This window comes from Fusarium mangiferae (assembly GCF_900044065.1).
Source record: "Fusarium mangiferae strain MRC7560 genome assembly, contig: FMAN_scaffold001, whole genome shotgun sequence".
In the NCBI taxonomy this organism is placed as follows: domain Eukaryota; kingdom Fungi; phylum Ascomycota; class Sordariomycetes; order Hypocreales; family Nectriaceae; genus Fusarium; species Fusarium mangiferae.
This window is the reverse complement of record NW_024573921.1, coordinates 3,860,149-3,877,372: the sequence shown is the minus strand read 5'-3', so window position 1 is coordinate 3,877,372 and position 17,224 is coordinate 3,860,149. Positions and strand designations below refer to the sequence as shown.

General features: G+C 48.5%; 6 protein-coding genes across 6 annotated transcripts; 4 read left to right on the top strand and 2 right to left on the bottom strand.

The window, feature by feature from the left end:
* Positions 1-275: 275 nt before the first annotated feature.
* On the bottom strand, positions 276-2,565 carry FMAN_01738 (uncharacterized protein; the record flags this gene model as incomplete). Its single annotated transcript, XM_041822345.1, has 4 exons — positions 276-1,499; positions 1,552-1,766; positions 1,832-2,251; positions 2,340-2,565. The coding sequence occupies 4 exons, from the start codon at positions 2,563-2,565 to the stop codon at positions 276-278; spliced, it is 2,085 nt and encodes a 694-aa protein (XP_041677082.1).
* Positions 2,566-2,897: 332 nt separating this feature from the next.
* FMAN_01737 (uncharacterized protein) lies at positions 2,898-5,052 on the top strand (the record flags this gene model as incomplete). Its single annotated transcript, XM_041822334.1, has 5 exons — positions 2,898-3,048; positions 3,104-3,774; positions 3,822-4,099; positions 4,155-4,221; positions 4,273-5,052. The coding sequence occupies 5 exons, from the start codon at positions 2,898-2,900 to the stop codon at positions 5,050-5,052; spliced, it is 1,947 nt and encodes a 648-aa protein (XP_041677081.1).
* Positions 5,053-5,395: 343 nt separating this feature from the next.
* FMAN_01736 (uncharacterized protein) lies at positions 5,396-6,959 on the top strand (the record flags this gene model as incomplete). The annotated part of the gene is made up of 4 exons (XM_041822323.1): positions 5,396-5,522; positions 5,578-6,167; positions 6,262-6,651; positions 6,717-6,959. 4 exons carry the CDS (start codon positions 5,396-5,398, stop codon positions 6,957-6,959), a joined length of 1,350 nt encoding a protein of 449 aa, XP_041677080.1.
* Positions 6,960-8,218: 1,259 nt separating this feature from the next.
* On the top strand, positions 8,219-10,517 carry FMAN_01735 (uncharacterized protein; the record flags this gene model as incomplete). The annotated part of the gene is made up of 6 exons (XM_041822312.1): positions 8,219-8,342; positions 8,405-8,988; positions 9,036-9,066; positions 9,204-9,526; positions 9,587-10,376; positions 10,447-10,517. 6 exons carry the CDS (start codon positions 8,219-8,221, stop codon positions 10,515-10,517), a joined length of 1,923 nt encoding a protein of 640 aa, XP_041677079.1.
* Positions 10,518-11,206: 689 nt separating this feature from the next.
* On the top strand, positions 11,207-12,085 carry FMAN_01734 (uncharacterized protein; the record flags this gene model as incomplete). The annotated part of the gene is made up of 2 exons (XM_041822301.1): positions 11,207-11,543; positions 11,592-12,085. The coding sequence occupies 2 exons, from the start codon at positions 11,207-11,209 to the stop codon at positions 12,083-12,085; spliced, it is 831 nt and encodes a 276-aa protein (XP_041677078.1).
* Positions 12,086-12,152: 67 nt separating this feature from the next.
* On the bottom strand, positions 12,153-14,218 carry FMAN_01733 (uncharacterized protein; the record flags this gene model as incomplete). Its single annotated transcript, XM_041822290.1, has 4 exons — positions 12,153-12,881; positions 12,944-13,321; positions 13,380-14,053; positions 14,098-14,218. The coding sequence occupies 4 exons, from the start codon at positions 14,216-14,218 to the stop codon at positions 12,153-12,155; spliced, it is 1,902 nt and encodes a 633-aa protein (XP_041677077.1).
* Positions 14,219-17,224: the final 3,006 nt, after the last annotated feature.

Here is a 17,224-nt window from a genome sequence, read left to right as displayed (position 1 = left end):
GGAATGGACTATATCCATTACCTTTCTGTTGCTCACAAGAAGAAAGGAAGATAACAGGTATCAATCAAGAGAGTAGTATTTGACTGCCTTCCCCACCCACCTGGCGGTTCTGAGAGGCGAAGTGTTGCCCCTTTTCACCTATCATAGTGGAATCCAGAGAGTTTACTTTCACAACAGTAGATTCCCATCGTCTATCTGTAGTAATCCATCAATCCGTATCTATTCTTACAACCCGCGGGTACACTGAACTCATAACCCTCGGTAGACGGCCAAGCTCAATCCACATCGTCCCTAAGATCAATCAAGAAATGGTTTGTTTCCATGACACGAATCGGCACAGCGAAGGTTTTGATCCCTGGGCTTGCATAGTCCAAAACTTCCTTCCGACCAGCCATGACTTGGCCGACTTCATCCGACGGCTCCCCTTTCTCAACATGTCGAACAGCACTACCGTCAGGTGTAACTGCCCACTCGAGTCTTCCCTTAAGCGGGACTTTGACGTACTCTATATCCTTGTTTTGCACTGGCTCAGACAGACAAAGCTTGGTGACACTATTATGCCATGGTGTGCACTCGTCAACTGGTGTATCCTTGTACGTACAGCCAAGCCAGAAGCTGTCCGAGTGAACCGCCAAGGGAGGATCAAGAAAATCGAGACGCACTAGCCCAACGCATCTCCGGCGGCCATCGCCGTATGTAAACAAGAGCCCGACGACGTCGTTACGGAATAGTTCCGACCACGCCCGGCAAGGGGTGATCGTTCTGACATCGTTCAGACTTGCTGATGAGACGGCAAAGCTGAAATAGCTAGCAAACGGGTTGAAAGAAGGGGGGAGTGAGTGTTCTATCTCAAAGTTACCCCACGAAGCCACTCCTTGAGGATTACCCTTGTTACTGAGCTGAGGTGTGTGCTCGAAAGCAAAGTAGGTCCACAAATGCTTGGCTCTGCAATAGAACATGCGAGAAGGTCCTTCTGGCGGGAAGATTGCAATCGCCTTGTACCAGAATTTGCGACCTTCGTCTGGGGGAAAGCGGCAAGCGGAGTCTACACCAGTAGTAAAGCTGCGCCCCTTTGTTGTTCGAACAATGAGTGTCTCGAATTCTGCTGAAATTTCTAAACTAAAAGCCTCACATTGTCCTCTGCGAAGCCAGAGCTCAGAGACTCGTTCATCGGGGTCAATTGGCATGTGAAACCATAAATCGTCGGTTATGCCGTACTCATCCCGTTTCTGTGGCTCTTTTTCTCCAAGTTTGTGCGAAATGATGCCGCGTATCAGGTGTCGGTCCACGTAGAAGGAGTAACCGCATAAACCGGGAGAGTTCCAGTCTACAGCACGAACAGACTCGAAGTACAGGCGATCAATGGAGGGAGATTTCGTTGCCAGAGGAATTCGGGGGAATGAGCCAAAGTTCTCTGGAAGAACTCCCCAATTTCTTGTCTGGTACGTGAAGTCGGGTTTGATAGTATGATGGATTGACAATTTGCGTAGCTTAATGTGCTATTTATACTATGAGCGAGGTGCTTTTTTTGAGTATGGAGGCTTGACTTACATCATCTCGCAGTGTGAAACGAAACGGGGTCTTTTGATGACGATGCACAGCCCAGGAGAGCCCCAATTCCATCCTCAGAGGGGGTATCTCCTCATCCTCTGTGATACTGATGCCGCGTATTCCTACATGATCTTGACTGTAATAGATATGCAGAAATTTCTCGGGCCTGTTAGTATCGCTCCTCTTCTTGAACCTAGCTTTGAAAACCAAGGTATCTTGTTGGGTGAGGCGGCGGGTTGACATTGATTTGACGTAACGCAACCCTTCGACCTCGACATACTGCGCCCAAACAGAAGTATACCTTCCAATGTATGAAGTTTGGATAAGAGTATTAGGGCGGCTGTGACCCAACCAAAGATCTTTGAGAAGTTGGCATGCGCGTTCGCGAAGACAGAAGCTCGCGATGTGTTGGTATATCTCTTGCGGGAGACGACCACCGAGAGCTTGTCTGAGGTCTGTGGCGATTGTTTGTTTGATCCATTGCGTTCGACGCTTAGCCCAAGACGAAGGAGGCTCAAAGAATCACGATTGCCGGCGGTGACATGGAAAAGATGGTAATGCCAGTGATTAGTCAATTTTCTGGGCTGGATAAGTGTAACGCAGTCTGGATGATATCCATACTCTATCGCAAGCTGGCTCGGAGAGAAGGGGTCGTATTTCCCGTACCAGATACGAGGATAGAGTTGACTAGTCGGTTTATCTGTAAGTGTTAGTAGTGCTTTGTATTATCGAGCTTGGCGGGCAGCTAGATCTACCTTCTTTAGGCCTCGGGGAGAAGGAATACCTACAAACAACAAACTCTTCCCCCTCAACAAATTCGAACCGACACAGACCGCAGGTTGGGCGGCACATCGTGTATGAATGGGCCCACTCGTTACGGCCAGCGAGTCCAAAGTTCGAATCGGCGTCAGAATCAAGATCAGGATCAGATTCGCGGTCGGAATCAGTCTCGAATTCGGTCGGCTCGCTTGGCAAGACGGATTCCACTCCGTTTTCATCACCGGGCGAGGACATGATTGAGAAATCGGGATGACAATTCTTAAGCTGTTCAAAAAGAATGGTATGCAGATAAAATTTGAAGAAAAGCAGAAGAAGAAGAAGAAGAAGAAAAAGAAGAAGAAGAACACACAAAGAATGGTTCGGTTCAACTGTTCCCTGAACTCTCACCTGCATCCGCATTCATAACCCGAGTCAACCAAACCAATTCCATCTTCTTCCAAATCAATTCTTCCATCTTGACATTCTACTCCGAAATAAACTTGGTAAAGAATCCCCTAAGCTTAGGCTAAGCTACCTAAACAGTTTTATAACTTTAGGCCAAGGCCCCAAGTTTCCTTGCCTTAGCAATGGATCTAGAAAATGAAGACCGCTGGTATATCGACTCCGATGCCGAGACAGATTCTACGGAGACAGTCTATTTCAAGGAAAACAGTGGCTTCTCCCCATCGTGTGGCCTCTGCAGGTTTAACTTTAGTATTGATGACAGCGTTGTCGTTTGTGAGTTCCCTTTCATGGCAGAAATGATTCGCTTCCGACCCTGTTTGCTACCTAGTCAAAGAAAAGTGTGAACCGTGGACGACTACCTACTCAGAACCTGAAATCTTGTGGACCATTCACTATTCCAAACACACCTTCCATGCCGAATGCGTTGATCTGGCACCAGATTTAATGACCGATCAGCGGCTGGATCACGGCATTTACAATGCGACTATCTTTGAACCTTTACAGGAAGGCCGATTTCCCCTCCCTTCAATCGAAAGACGACGTCTGAAATGGTTGAAAAAGACCTTTTCAGAACAACTTTTTCAGACTATCAAAAACCGCCTGCCACTTGAAGTGTGCGAAAACATTGCCCAATACTGTCTTCAAGAACGAGCGGTCCAGGTCGTTCGACACCACTCGCTCAGAAAGGACCGACCCAAGCCAGGTCGCATCTCCGTGACTATCAGAGAGGGCAAGCCTCTTTGGGCTCAGTATGTGAACTATGAAGGCATCCGCCATGTTAGATCCCTCTCTTACCGTTCTGTCGGAGGTGACGAGACTCGGGTCCTTCCTGGCTCGCAGGGAAACGTCAACATCTTGGTTGCCCATGATTATCTGGGAGTGGTTGACATCATCGCGACCTCTGGTGAACATGTGCCTTCGGTCAAGGAAGAGCCCGGAAGATGGTGGACCTTGTTCACCCCGAGAAAAATGCCATTTTATCTGAAAGCAAGATTTGATGTAAGAATGTCGAATTGGCGAATATAACAACTGCTGACCTATAACAGGGGATCAAGCTTCGGGAACTGGCAGCTTACACTCGCATTGACCAGCCGAGGTTTCCAGAAGATCTACGGTGGTCAGTACTTCCAACAACCTTGGATCCTATTCCTGAGCCCCCGATTCCTTTTAAATCGTTCCTCGGGGACGAGGTCATCTCGGCTATTGATTGGAATCGGCCCGATGTCATCGGATACTCATTCTATGGATGGGACAACACCATCATGAAGATTATTCCTCACAAAGCCGGTGAGAAGCACCCTTACGACTTCGGCTCGACCTCACAGTATGCATATTCTTGGGTGTATTTCCCTATCGACTCGGATGAGCGAATTTCAGAGGCTTGGATTCGCCGCTATGGTGTCAAGCTCGACAGTGACAGTCCTAACCCTGCGGCAAACCCTTATAGTGAGTGGTCGGTCAATCTACATTGACGTTTTACTAATAATATCCCCTTAGCTTCGAACGAGTAAGGGCCGCCTACTCACTCTTGGCCCTCAGCTGAAGTATCAGCAGCCTGTGGGATACAAAACACATGCCAAGTATGACCTTGTCGGAACTTTTCCACAGGACTCTCCCTGCCGCATGTACCTCGCGAACTGGGAAACGGGTGGTTCGTGGATGAGGTTCGAGGGTGCATCTACATTCGCGAAGCTCAAACTCCGTGGTAGTCGGAACAGAAGGCTTGAGCTGCTTCCTGACAAATGCAAGTACCGGTACTCTTCTGCCGAACTTGAAGGGGTCCGAACTGTCACCCCGTGTAGGTCCTGGCGCCATCCTGACGGGATCCTCGGGCTTTTGCTTACCTACGAGGACGGTCGCAAACGCTGCGTTGGCGAAGTCCGTCTCGACCACCTGCTTGCTCCGATTGAGGTCACCTCTGACACCATGTGGATTGTCTATCCTGAGACAGATGAAATCAGCTGGCGTGCTCATGATGAGGATGGATCTGGTGTTTACTTCGTCTCGTTTGAGGAACCAGATGCAGATGAATGGGAGGGACAATGTATCAAGATTCCTATGCGAGGGCGTCTTGACTGGTACTTCAGTCAACGCCAGTGCCATCTGTCCCACCGAGACGACAGTGAGCCCCAAGATGAATTCCTCAAGGCACTTGCAAAAGAACCTGCCCCGGGTACGCCTCGCCCGCGCCAGGTAGCCAAGCCATTTTCGGTCCTCGTCGGACGAAGCGCGGGTTCGATGGAGAATTGGAATTATGAAAGAAGACAGTGGCACTGATCTTTTAGGGGGCAGAGTCTCTGGGGGTTTTGTAGTCATACTCGGGATGTGTTATTTGCGGTTGAGACCTGTGGCTGGGAGCTTGAATGGCAAAATGACTTAGGCGACTTGGTATAAAACTAGGTTAACTTAGTAAAATATTAGGATGCCTTTTGATGAGTTTATTTAGGTATCAGTGCCAGCAGGTGCCAAACGCGTGCCTCTGAGCGATGCCCGATGGTCATCATCAGTGAATGGCTTTAGTCCCACTATTTGTTTGTATCGCTTCTTCTTCTTCATCTTACCTCTTTACGTCTCAAATCCTATTCTAAATTATGCCTCAACTCTTCTAACTCTCATCACAATGGAACTGGCTTTTGAGGATCGGCATTTGCACCCTTCCAAGAGGGACTTTTCAGACTTGGATTTATATGGAAAGGTCTGCAGTCTTTGTGGGTTAGAGCTTACCTACAGAGATGAAATCGTCGAATGTAAGGTTATATCTGCTGGCCTTGGGCACAACACTGACAGCTACAGGGGAGAAAGCCGCGGAGCCTGGAGTAGTCAAACGCCATGCCAGAAGGTCCTATCCCATTTCATTACATCATGAGTGTGTTGAATACGCCAAGTCTTTTGTTATTGGCAGTCTACGAAACCTCGCTGGAGCTGCTGTCACTATCCGCGGGAGCTTTAATGAGCCCGAAGAAATGTGTGGTCCTCGCCGCCGTTGGTTGGAGAACACTGTCACACAAAACCTCTCCCATGCCCTTCGTGGGCGCCTACCCTTCGAAATCTGTAGAAATGTTGCCATCTACTGTGTTCGTGAACAGTCAATTCGCTTCATCCATCAGGAATGGAGACAGCGCCTAACTCGCCATGATTTCATATCGGTTCCTGTCTACAGCCACACGACTCTCTGGGCCCAATACACCTATTTCGAAGGTATTCGATACATTGGATCGTTCTCTTACGACTCGCAGGGCGGCGATGAGTACTTCCTCATAAAAGGGAACACGGCGAATCCCTTGAACCTCTTCGCCCGGCATAACCATCTAGGGGTCAACAAGCTTGTTGTAACCGAAGGACAGGAAAGGCCTGAGACCGAGGAGGCCCATAACTACTGGTGGACTTATCATGCTTAATAAACCCGCCCATTCCACCTCAAAGCCAGATTTGATGTAAGTATCGCGGCTTTACAACAGCAAACACTTCTGACACGCCTGGGTCTAGGGCATCAAAATCCGGGACCTCGTTGTTGTCAAAACCCCGAAGACCTTCTTCAATTTCGCTTCAGGTGGTCCTTGCGAGATACGGTGGGCTATGCCTCCGTCGCCTGTGAAGTTCTCGCCCAAGATTCCGATCCCGAACGGCATGCCTTGGACTGATGTACAAAGTCTTGACTGGAATAAACCAGGGATATCCGGCTATTCCTTCCTTCTTTGCGGTGAAGCTGTCTTGCAATGCAATTTCCATCACGTCCATGGACCGCCAGTACCTTACCACAAATACACGACAGGTGAACCCAACGATCTCTTGTGTCTGCATTTCCCCATGAATCTTGACGAAAGAGTCTCTGAACTCTGGATCCGTCAGTATCCTGAAAGGACGGCGACTCTCATAGTAAGTTGATCAATTTTGTTGTGAAGGTATGCGGAGATGGCACTGCTAAACATTAGATGATACAGATTGTCACAGATCGCGGCTGTAGTCTCGTCCTTGGAAGTCAGCAAGATGTCCCGGGTGCTACATACCATGCCGTTGCCAAACTACCGCAAGATAAACCTTACTTCATGTTCCACGCGCATTCCTACACCTTTAAGAACAAACTTCTCACCAAGACGATAGCTCTGCAGAAGATGAGAGTGAGGACGAAACAGAGAGCGACGACGACTATGACAGGTCTCCAAAGTATGTCTCACTGCCCATGAGAGGACGGCTCGATTGGGTCAAAGAATCTGATGTCAGTATATGCCTATTGTCGCATCACATGCGTAGTAGACCAGATGACGAGATGCTTCATGTACTGGTCGAAGATGCTAAAGCAGACCGCGATAAACCAGTCTCTAAATCCTGTACGATTCTGACTGGAAAAACTAGCAAGTCCAAGACGGTTTGTCTTGACCATGTAAACTCATGACATGCTAACTTGAGCCACCAACCAGCTCCAGAAAATCTCCGACCGGAAAAGATTGCCAAAGAGTTCGACAACTATGGTATATACGGGCTTTGAGGACAAAATCACGATGTCAAGGAATCATTGTCCTTCCAGTTCCCTAGGACAGGTCCTGGGTAGATAGAAAGGGGCAACAGCAGTGGATGCTACAACGGGCCGACATTGGGGAGGTAAGAAACCTGTATCCTAAGAGATAAATAAGAATAGTCTAATTTTATTCATGAATCTTTAAGGGTTTATGATGACATATCCTAAGTTATGACCATCTTGGAGGATAAGGGACAAAAGGAAATAGGGATCTCGCAGAAGTTGTGTGAACGCATCGGAAGGGATCATGAAGAGGAAGTGGAAGGTCACAAGGTCAAGCTACCTACCTACCTTAGGCAGAGAGGCATGCTCTGCCTTGCCTAGGATGACAGCCATTTGGAGCTTTTTCGCATCGGGTACCTACCTTAGATATTCGGGCGCCAGTGCCAGCAGGTGTCAAAGGCGCGACTCCAGGCAACACACGTGATTGTTCCATCAGTCGATCTTGATTAGGTAGTTCCTGACACTCCTCTGCCTTCCTCGCTCCCATCTTCACTTGTCCTCCTTTCGTCAACATCGCTCGGAGAAGTCAATATCTTCCCACTTCCCTCTCAACCACCAGATTCATTATCTCAATAGGGCATTCTTTTTAACATATTCTGGTAAGTCTCCTATTCTTTTTGATCTTGCCTATATCCTTTAGTCTTGGAAAGCCGATTATCCTTGGTTTGAGTCTTGGTGAGGTGTGAACCGCAAGACCAATCATGAGTTTTGATAGAGCTTGAGTAATCTGGGCAGATTTTTGCCATGACTTTACAGGAAACCCTTTCGTAGCTCTGGACGAACTTGGAAACTAATCGATTAATCTTTTATAGAGCCTCCATTGAAGATCCCGAGCTTACTTCTTTTATTTTGTTTTCTTTCCTTGTCCCCCTTGCCGCTTCCATGTCTGTGTTGACGTGACAGAACAGACCAGCGAGACACGCGATGGCACTAGAATTCGCCGACTCCTACGGCGGGGGTTCAGGCATTGATATCGATGCTCTCTATTTTTCAGAATCCTGTGGCCTTTGCAGGTTTCGATTGGACCACGGTGACATAGTCATTTCATGTAAAGACCATTCTATTACTCGCCTTTGGCTTTGCATTTGACCGCTGACACATACATGATAGACCGTGAAAACACAGAGCCCATCAAATACACTTTTGGGGGCCTTGACTCCCCTCGTCGTACGAATAGGATGATATATCACCTTGCATGTGTAGAGTGTACTTCTCGGACCTTGATCTTCGATAGTCAATTGTCTTACGATGTACCTGTGGCGACCTTTCTTGGAGGTCGGTTTGACATGCACAGTTCGCTGTCTCGACGTCGTATCCACTGGCTGAACCGCACCTTCGGACAACATTTGTTCGATCTTCGTCTCGGGCTTCTACCTCAGGAAATTTGCTGCGAAATTGCGGCCGACTGCAAGGAGCAAATGGTTCGTGTGTTCCAACGGCTCTGGTCGAAGAGTGATAGTCACAAAGCAGGAAATATATCGGTTCCGATTGAAACTAATACGGTGCTATGGGCGGAGTATGTCAACTATGAGGGCAGTCGGTACATTCGGTCATTATCCTATGAATCGCGCGGCGGAGACGAGGAAGTCGTCCTTGATAGAAAGGCCATCACGAAGCCCCTCAACGTTTTCATCCGTCACAACGGCCGTGGAGTCAACAAGGTCATCTTCACTAAATGTGAAGAGCGGCCTAACGTGAGCCAAGTTGAAGGGTACTAGTGGACTTTTTACGCTCAACAAAGTGGCACGTTTTATCTGAAAGCAAGATTCGATGTAAGCATTGCCAAAGTGGCTACCTAACGTCAAAACTCTACTGATATGTCTTGGTCTAGGGCATTAAACTTCGTGGTTTGGGTGTTATCAAATCACCATTCGAGTTTCTGAAGTTCGCCGAATACGGACCTGTTGAGATACGATGGATATTCCTCCTACAACAGTCAAGCTCTGGCCAAGAGTTCCACTTCCCAGAGATTCTGATTCCCGCATTTCTCACACATATGTGCGATCCATGGAGTGGAATAAACCCAATACCGTGGCCTATTCTTTCTGCCTTGTCGGCAGTGCGATTGTTCAGTGTAATTCTCACCAGGACGGAAATCCATTAGGGTCTGGAGAATCCGACCCAAGGCTAAGCCGTGAAGAGATCATGCGGCTTTTCTTCCCTATGAACCCTAACGAGAAAGTCTCTGAACTCTGGGTTCGTAGTTTTCATGAAACACTATCCACGCTCATAGTAAGCTATGATCACTGGGTGCTATATGTTGACAGCTATACTGATCATATGGTGGTACAGGTTGTCACAAATCACGGCCGCAATCTTGTCCTTGGAACACATGAAGATATACCAGGTGCAACCTACCATTGCGTTGCCAAGTTACCTGAGGAAACTCCTTCCCGCATGTTTTACACAGGCGACTTCGATGGTTTGCCTGCATCCAGCGTCGCGTGGCTTCATTTCGATTCAGTGTCCACATGGGAGAATCCAATGAAGTATGAAAGACAGTGCGATTTCGAGGGCACAACAGGCTCTTTTTATTCGTCTGCAAGTCTTGATAATGTCAGGCAGGTCACTCCCTGCATGAACAGCTATGACTGTAGAGACACCGAGACAGGTTTGCTCTTTACCTACACTAATGGTACTCGTAGTTGTGTCGGTGACTTTCACTTTGATCCTGAACAATGGAATCACTCATTGCCGGTAGATTCAGATGCCATGTGGGCAGTATACCTAGATTCGAATTGGCAGGAGTCGAAGGCCAGCAAGCACACCATCATGTACGGATTCGATTCAGACACTGTAAATTTCAGACCACTCTCCTGGTACTATGAAGGATACGATGATGACAATTCTCTCATGGATGACAATGATGGACGTCAGGAACGCCGGACAACCTTTGTAGTTCCCATGAGCGGACGACTCGACTGGACCAGGGATGCGGGCTCAGGCAAATGTGAATTGTCACATCACCCGTCCGGGGAACCAAAAGACGAGATGCGTTGTATTCTCGCCAAATACGCTGCTTCTGATGCGGCCGAACAGAAACCGATTGTCAAATCGTTGACGCTCCTCCTTGGGAATGTTGGTGAGTTGTTGGCTTCCACAAAGCATGTCTAGCAACGACGAGCATTGCAGCTAACTTGAGCTTCAAATAGATCCAAACAATATTGATAAGGTCTACCGAGAGGCCGAAAACAACGGCAACTACGCAATCTACGGACTTTGAGGTCCCGATTGGGATTCCATGATGTGATCCTTTGGAGACATGATTTGCGCACGATTGAGGATGCTATGTGCCACAGAGCTCACGGCATTCAGGAGGATGGGAAATAATGCTTCGTTTTATGATGGTTCAACATCAATCAAAACGCGATCCCCACGAGCTCGAGGTGACATGGTAGTCGTGTTCTCAAATGTGGCTTAAGTAATGGTTAGCTTGCTGCAAACATCGATATTAATGACTGGTGAAAAACAGGTCTTGTCTCTCATGGTTATCCAAGTTATAGCAACATTTACCTACCTCACGCCACACATAGACCAGACGACTACCAAAGGATTCAATTAATCCAAGCAATGCAATTAACGATCACTGGCATTTAAGTTCGCAAATATGCCTTAAGATCTCGTCTCTTCATTCCAGCAGATGAAGCTTTACCATTCGCGTTACCCTACAGATCGCCCCCATTCCAAACCCTTACTAGCGTCATCACAACCCCCTGTTTTGGAGTTTCAACTCAACACCACGTCTCATCTTTTCCACAAGACAAAGAACAAACATAACAACTTGCTCACTAATCTCATCAAATCGATATACTCCCGTGATATGCTCAACCTATAATTGTCTCACCCCAGATATACATCGGCCCGGCCCGCAATCTTCCCTAGTCCCATCACCCTCACATCTCATTCCTCACGATGCTCTCATCATTCACAACCAAGCTCGCCCTCAAAAAGGCAGGTATACCAAGCGATGTCTTCGACTTTTCAGAAAAGAAGCGCGAGCCAAACAAGCTGCGCAAAAATCCACCAGCAGATCTCGATAATGAAACTGAATCAGGCTGGACGTCTTGGATGTCTGTTCGGTCTCTCCCGCTTACTGTTCAGCCGTGGTTGACGCCTCCGCCTGCTGCTGTTGCTAAGGGTAGACTCCCGGGGATAGGAGATAAAGCGCCTGTTGATAAGACGGGGAAGTTAAGGGTTGGCGGGGGGAAGAGAGTCCTGCTTGTGTTTTTACGCTGTGTTGGTTGTGCTTGTAAGTTGCTGTTTTCAAGATGCTGAGGTGAATGCTGATGATGTGCAGTTGCTCAAAAGACATTTATTAATCTTCGTACAATGGCGAATCGATACGGCGATGCATTGACATGCATAGCCGTATCCCACGCCTCAGAGCAAGCAACTCAAAAATGGGTATCCCTCCTCGGCGGCGCCTGGAGTGTTCGCGTCATAGTCGATGAGGAGAGGGCTATCTACGCAGCATGGGGTTTAGGAACGAGTAGTATGTGGTATGTACTCAATCCAACGACACAAGTTCAAGGATGGAAAGAGTCGGGATGGTTGGGAGAAAAAGTGGCTGGAGCGATACAAAGAAAGGAGACGAGTGAGAAGAAACCAGTGAATACGAATAATGCGGACGATGAAGAAGATGGTGGGCCTTTGACGACGATGGGGAATAAGTGGCAAGAAGCTGGTGCTTTTGCTGTTGATGGGACTGGGACAGTGATTTGGGGCGGGAAAGCGGCGAGAGCAGATGATGTTATGGAGTTGGAAGATGGAGCAAGGATCCTGTTAGCCTGATGTGAAGGAACCTGGGTATCTTGAAAGACGTGTTAAATGAATCTGCTCTAAGCGCCAATGTGTCTTCTCAACGGGCACGCACAGCAAGCTGCTCCGACACCTGCTCTTTCTCCCATTCTCTCCCAGCCCAGCTCTCCAGCAACATATCAATGTTCATATGCTGATCTACATTGGCCTGATCGCTGACATTGATGAAGCATTTGCTGTACAGAAAGTTCCAGTCTAATCGACCGCGCCAAAGTATCCTCAACCAGGTCAGTCCTTCCTGGGAAGGGTTTCCACCATGGAAGGTTTGGCCAGTGGACGGAATCACTCTCATCGACTCAACGACTGCGCCGCTAGGGTGAAGCAGTCTGGCTCCTATCCACATCTCCCCGGCCGGATCAACCTCGATGGGTGGAAGGAGATGATCAAGACGGACTTGTCCTACCGACTCCTTCGAGCCATCGGAATAGGTGAAAATGAGACCGACAATCCCAGTAGATCCTGGGATCCAAGTTCTGCAGGGTACGAGTCCAGTCACACCTCCAAGTCTAACCGACTTGTTAAAAACCTGCTGGACACTCACCCTTGAGGACCATGTGGATGGGTCGTGAAAAAATGGCGGAGCTTCATTCTTGTCGTGGCGTTTGTCCTCACAGTCGAATGCAAGACAGTCAACGCCGTCTCCCTCAGAACTGAACCAGAGACGAGAAGGTTGGGCGGTCAATAAGGCCACACGTTCGAAGATGGCATTTGGCTGGGACATATTGGCGTTTGCTCCTAGGAAGAAAACGCGGCTCTTGTTCGTTCGTAGCTAGATTGCATCAGATCAGCACCTATTTACGTGTTGTCATCTGTCCAGCCTTCGTAACTCACCAGAATGATATCGCGCCAGAATGTTGGCCTTCTCCTCAGGCGCCAGACTTCGACGATCCGCTCGTGCTTCTCGACTGGAAAATATAGCCACACTGCGTGTAGTCGTTCTCCCCGGCCTTCACTATAGAATGAAAAGTCCTCGCCCTCACGATGACCATGCAAGTAAAACAGGTCTTCGTCAAGCAGGCATGCTGAATAGCCGGTAATCTCAGGGCTTTCACACTCCAAAACCTTGAAATAGTGTCGACCACCGGACCTGTCATCGAGATGTAGGTACCAGATGGCTTCTGGATTTCGTGGTAGCAACGACCACCTTGCCAGCGGAGCCAGAACGTCTTCTTGCAATCTCACCACGTGCAAATCGCGCATTTTAAAGCCCTGCGCGGTTCGTCTTTGTCAATCCTCTGCCTGTAGCTCAAGTCACGGGCCGACTCACATCACTGTACCATTTCACAAAGTATCGCTCCGACTTGTCGGTGTTTTGGAAAGTCCACCAAATTCCCGGCTGCTCATAGTGGCATCTCTGTGTCACATCAGTCTCACCAAAGGAGATTGCCCTGACCCCAAGGTGATCTGAAGCGAGATAGACTCCGCTCGAGAGTTGCTGCGGCTGGGAGACTACCAGGAACGCGTCCTTGCCAGCCTTGTTTGAAAGGCCTTGAAGGTAGCGAGCATTTTCGAACGTGGTCGATATTCCCCAAATGGGTTTTGATGGATCGACCACGAAGTGTAAATATCTTGCCTTTTTGCTAGAAAGGATATTTACCAAGTTTGGTGCACGAATCAAGTCCCTCACGCCTATTCGAGCCTGTTCTCGAAGAGCGTCCAATGTGATATCGGTATGCTCCCCGGAAATATCAAGGCAACACTGTCGAAGAACCAGCATTCTTTCCCGTTTTCTGGAATCCGAGGGTGGGAAATCATGGTGAAGGAGGTTCAATACAACGTGCTTGTCAAAAGGAGGAAATCTTCTCATGCAGTCTAGGTGTGCAGCAAGAACACAGGTCCTGGTTCTCCCCCATTGGCGCGGTGAAATATACCGTGGGTTTTCCGGATTGAAGATCAATGCTTCGTAGTCGAACTCAACCGTTGCTGGTGCCCTAGAACCCGCTATAGTGTTAAGTCAGTATTTGGAACAACCGAGAGTAGCAGACCAAAGTGAAAAGACGAACATTCAGAAGGATGGCCAGATCTTATCACCCTGTCCCCATCGCAGAAGTCAAAAAGGCACAGACAACAAAACGGCCACCAATGGAAACTCCGCTCATCCTCCATCGTGTATCAATGAAAAGGTTTTGGAGACCTGTATTATGTAGGAGCCACTTCCTCAGTATATCGAGGTTACAGGTGACACCACCAATTGCATGTCCAACCTTGGACTGTTAAATCAAGCTCCACCTCAGTCATGCAACACTCCCGAAGAACACCGTTTCCCACAGTTCCGGTAGTTCAAGCATGTCGACAAAGAAACAGGCATCAAGTGGAAGCTAGAGATGGACATTGATTTTCCGATCTAACGTGCCCGCCCGTTCTATGCACTTGAACGCGGTTTGATGGCGTGTCAAGCCAGACCCGCGACGTTTGTATTGGCAAGACAGCAGCATGGCTATCATCCCAACCAATGGCAATCAATACTACAGACGGAAACGAGCATTGGTTTCCCGTACAAACCCTGGCTTATTTGATGGCTTTGTAATGAAACGCTCTTGACCGCTGTAGCGAACGGCAGCGAGCCGGGAAATGTGGCCTTTGGGACGTTTCGGGGTGTCCTTTGCGCATTGTGACTGGTTGTACGGTTGCACAGAGCAGTGCCTCTTTTCTTTCCCTCGTCGACCGCTTGGTCGTCCAAGACGGATCACAAATGACGTCGATTGGAGAATTGCAGGCATCGCGTTTGTGGGCGTTTGGCCTCGTGATGGTCAATAAATGAGCAGTCATCCGATACTGTCGGATAGGCTAAGAAATCATCATGTATTGGAGTTGGCACCCGCTCGGCTGCCGCGCATCTGATGTGAGCGTCAGGTACCGTACAGACATACTTGTTGCAGTGAAGTAATAGTCTGGCCCAAATATCGAGATGATGATATCGTGAGAGAAAGTGGGGAAACAAGAGAAGACCTTGATCATGCTTGAAAAGGTAAGCGGGGGTCCAATTGTTTACCTCAGCCAGCCTCTGCTTCAACATCATCCATGGAAACAGTAATTGAGTTTGAATGGCTTGCACTTGCCAGCAATCTGTGACTTTTACAGCCACCTCTCGTCAGCTTGAAGTCAGCTTTCGGCCCCAGCAAAGCCAAGGCACGACGTTTGACTGGTCACAGGGAGACACACTGTGCTTCAGCTCCGAAGGAAACGACCGACTAGGTAACTCTGAGCTACCCGGACTCTAAATAGACATCAAAAAGGTGTGGTCGTACTTGTAGCGGTAATAGTTGCTTGTAAAGTGTGTGCGCCATAGTCAACAGAAGACACGAGCTGAAAAGACATGGCTAAAAGTAAAACCACAAAACAAATAAACACTTGTAACATGGTGAACGGCAGAGAAAGGTAAAGTTCCAGACCTCCCCTGTCCCTTGATGTGGCTTGAGGCCGGTGGATGATCTCCCGAGACCAAGACGTGTCCAGTGCTGACCTGACTTGGCCTCCACTGAGTGAGAAGCACAGGAATAGTACATAGATACGGACGGGGAAATCGTATAGACGTGCCGTATCGCAGGTGATACGAAGAAAGAGATATACTACGTAACAGATCGCCGAGGGTAAGATTGGCCAAGACAACGCGCAAGGGATGAGCTTAACTCGATATGTATCTCTAGGCAAATATTATGTATTGAGGCTGATCTTGTTCCTGAGATTGGCAGAAAAGGGATACGCTAAGGTCAAGCAGAGTTATTTGGTGGCCCAGAAGGGAGACTCAAAGGTATGGCAGTGGCGCTGAAATTTCGGTTTGAGAGAGTAAGAGGCTGATTCTTGGTGAGACATGATGGAGAATTCAATGCCGCCCTAGAGCTGATCGAGATGCTAAGTAAAGATACGAGTGAGGCGTATCCTCTGCAAAAAGATAACTTATTCTGTCCTACCGTCGAGAACAAGAGGGTGTCTCGGCATTCTCATATTGGGTTATTGGCTGGGCGAAACAGGCACTAGACTCTTGATGTTCTGCTACATATTTTGTTGATTTTTGGTATTTTGCAGAATTCGATTCAATAGTTTGGTGGGGTCCCTTCAGCCTTTGCACGAAGCATGACGAGAGGCGGAGAGCGAGCTGTTTGTATGGACGTACGTAGTATGTTGAGGTCCAGTCTACCCAAAGTTTAGAGCACGCCCTGGACCTGTTCGTCCATGTGTGTTGGCAGTCCAGGGGATAAGTAGAGTTCGGAGGCAAACACACGGGCCGTTGTTGGGCGTGTTCACCAAATATTCCCGTATTAGCCGATGTTGCCATTGATGATTGATCAAAGTTGATCAAGTCGTGTTATGTTGGTTCGTGGCCCAGCAAAAGGTGGATAATTGCTTCAGGTTAATTTGACATATCACGATTGGGTGTGATGTGTATAAACGGGTTAAGGCGAGCCAACAAACGCCACTGGAATAACGCTCATATGGTCGTGACCGGAACTCAATCAGGCTCTTACGGAGTACGGATTGTCAAGTTTGCCAAAGAGAGATACCGTATTTGTTGCAGTGCAAATATCTCGATCCTAGGCATGTCCGTGTCTATAGATGCATCAAAAAGGGAGGACGCTCTCCTCCACACGCATGCCGACATCATCACAGTCGCAGATTAGTTAGCTTTACCTGCATCTTCCCCACACAAACACAGCATCTTCCATTTGAGGCTGCATCTCAGCAGCAGGGCAAGTAAGGCACCATATCCGTACCCGCCACGGACATATCCGGCCGTGAATTTCCATTTACACTTCCCTTCAGGTTTGTTACGACGTTGGGTTATTTTTGCCATCAACGATTCCCTTCGTGGTGCCCAAACCCAGAGATTCCCATCTCACAAAGGGGTCCTGAGTTTGAGGGGAATTGGAGGACCGGCCCCTCGACGTCCAGAATCCGCCCTCCCAGGAACGAGATGCTCTGGTGGGTGGTGACTTTATGACAAAGTATCATCCGACATAAAGTTGTGTGCGATGCAACCTTTGTGGTTGGTAGCGGCACAACAATCTGCAAGCCTGGGCATGGCATGGCATGGATGCATCACAAGCGGCCAGGAGTCACCAGCCGGGGATAGATCCAGGGCTAGGACAAGTGGATACAACCCGTACAGCGGCA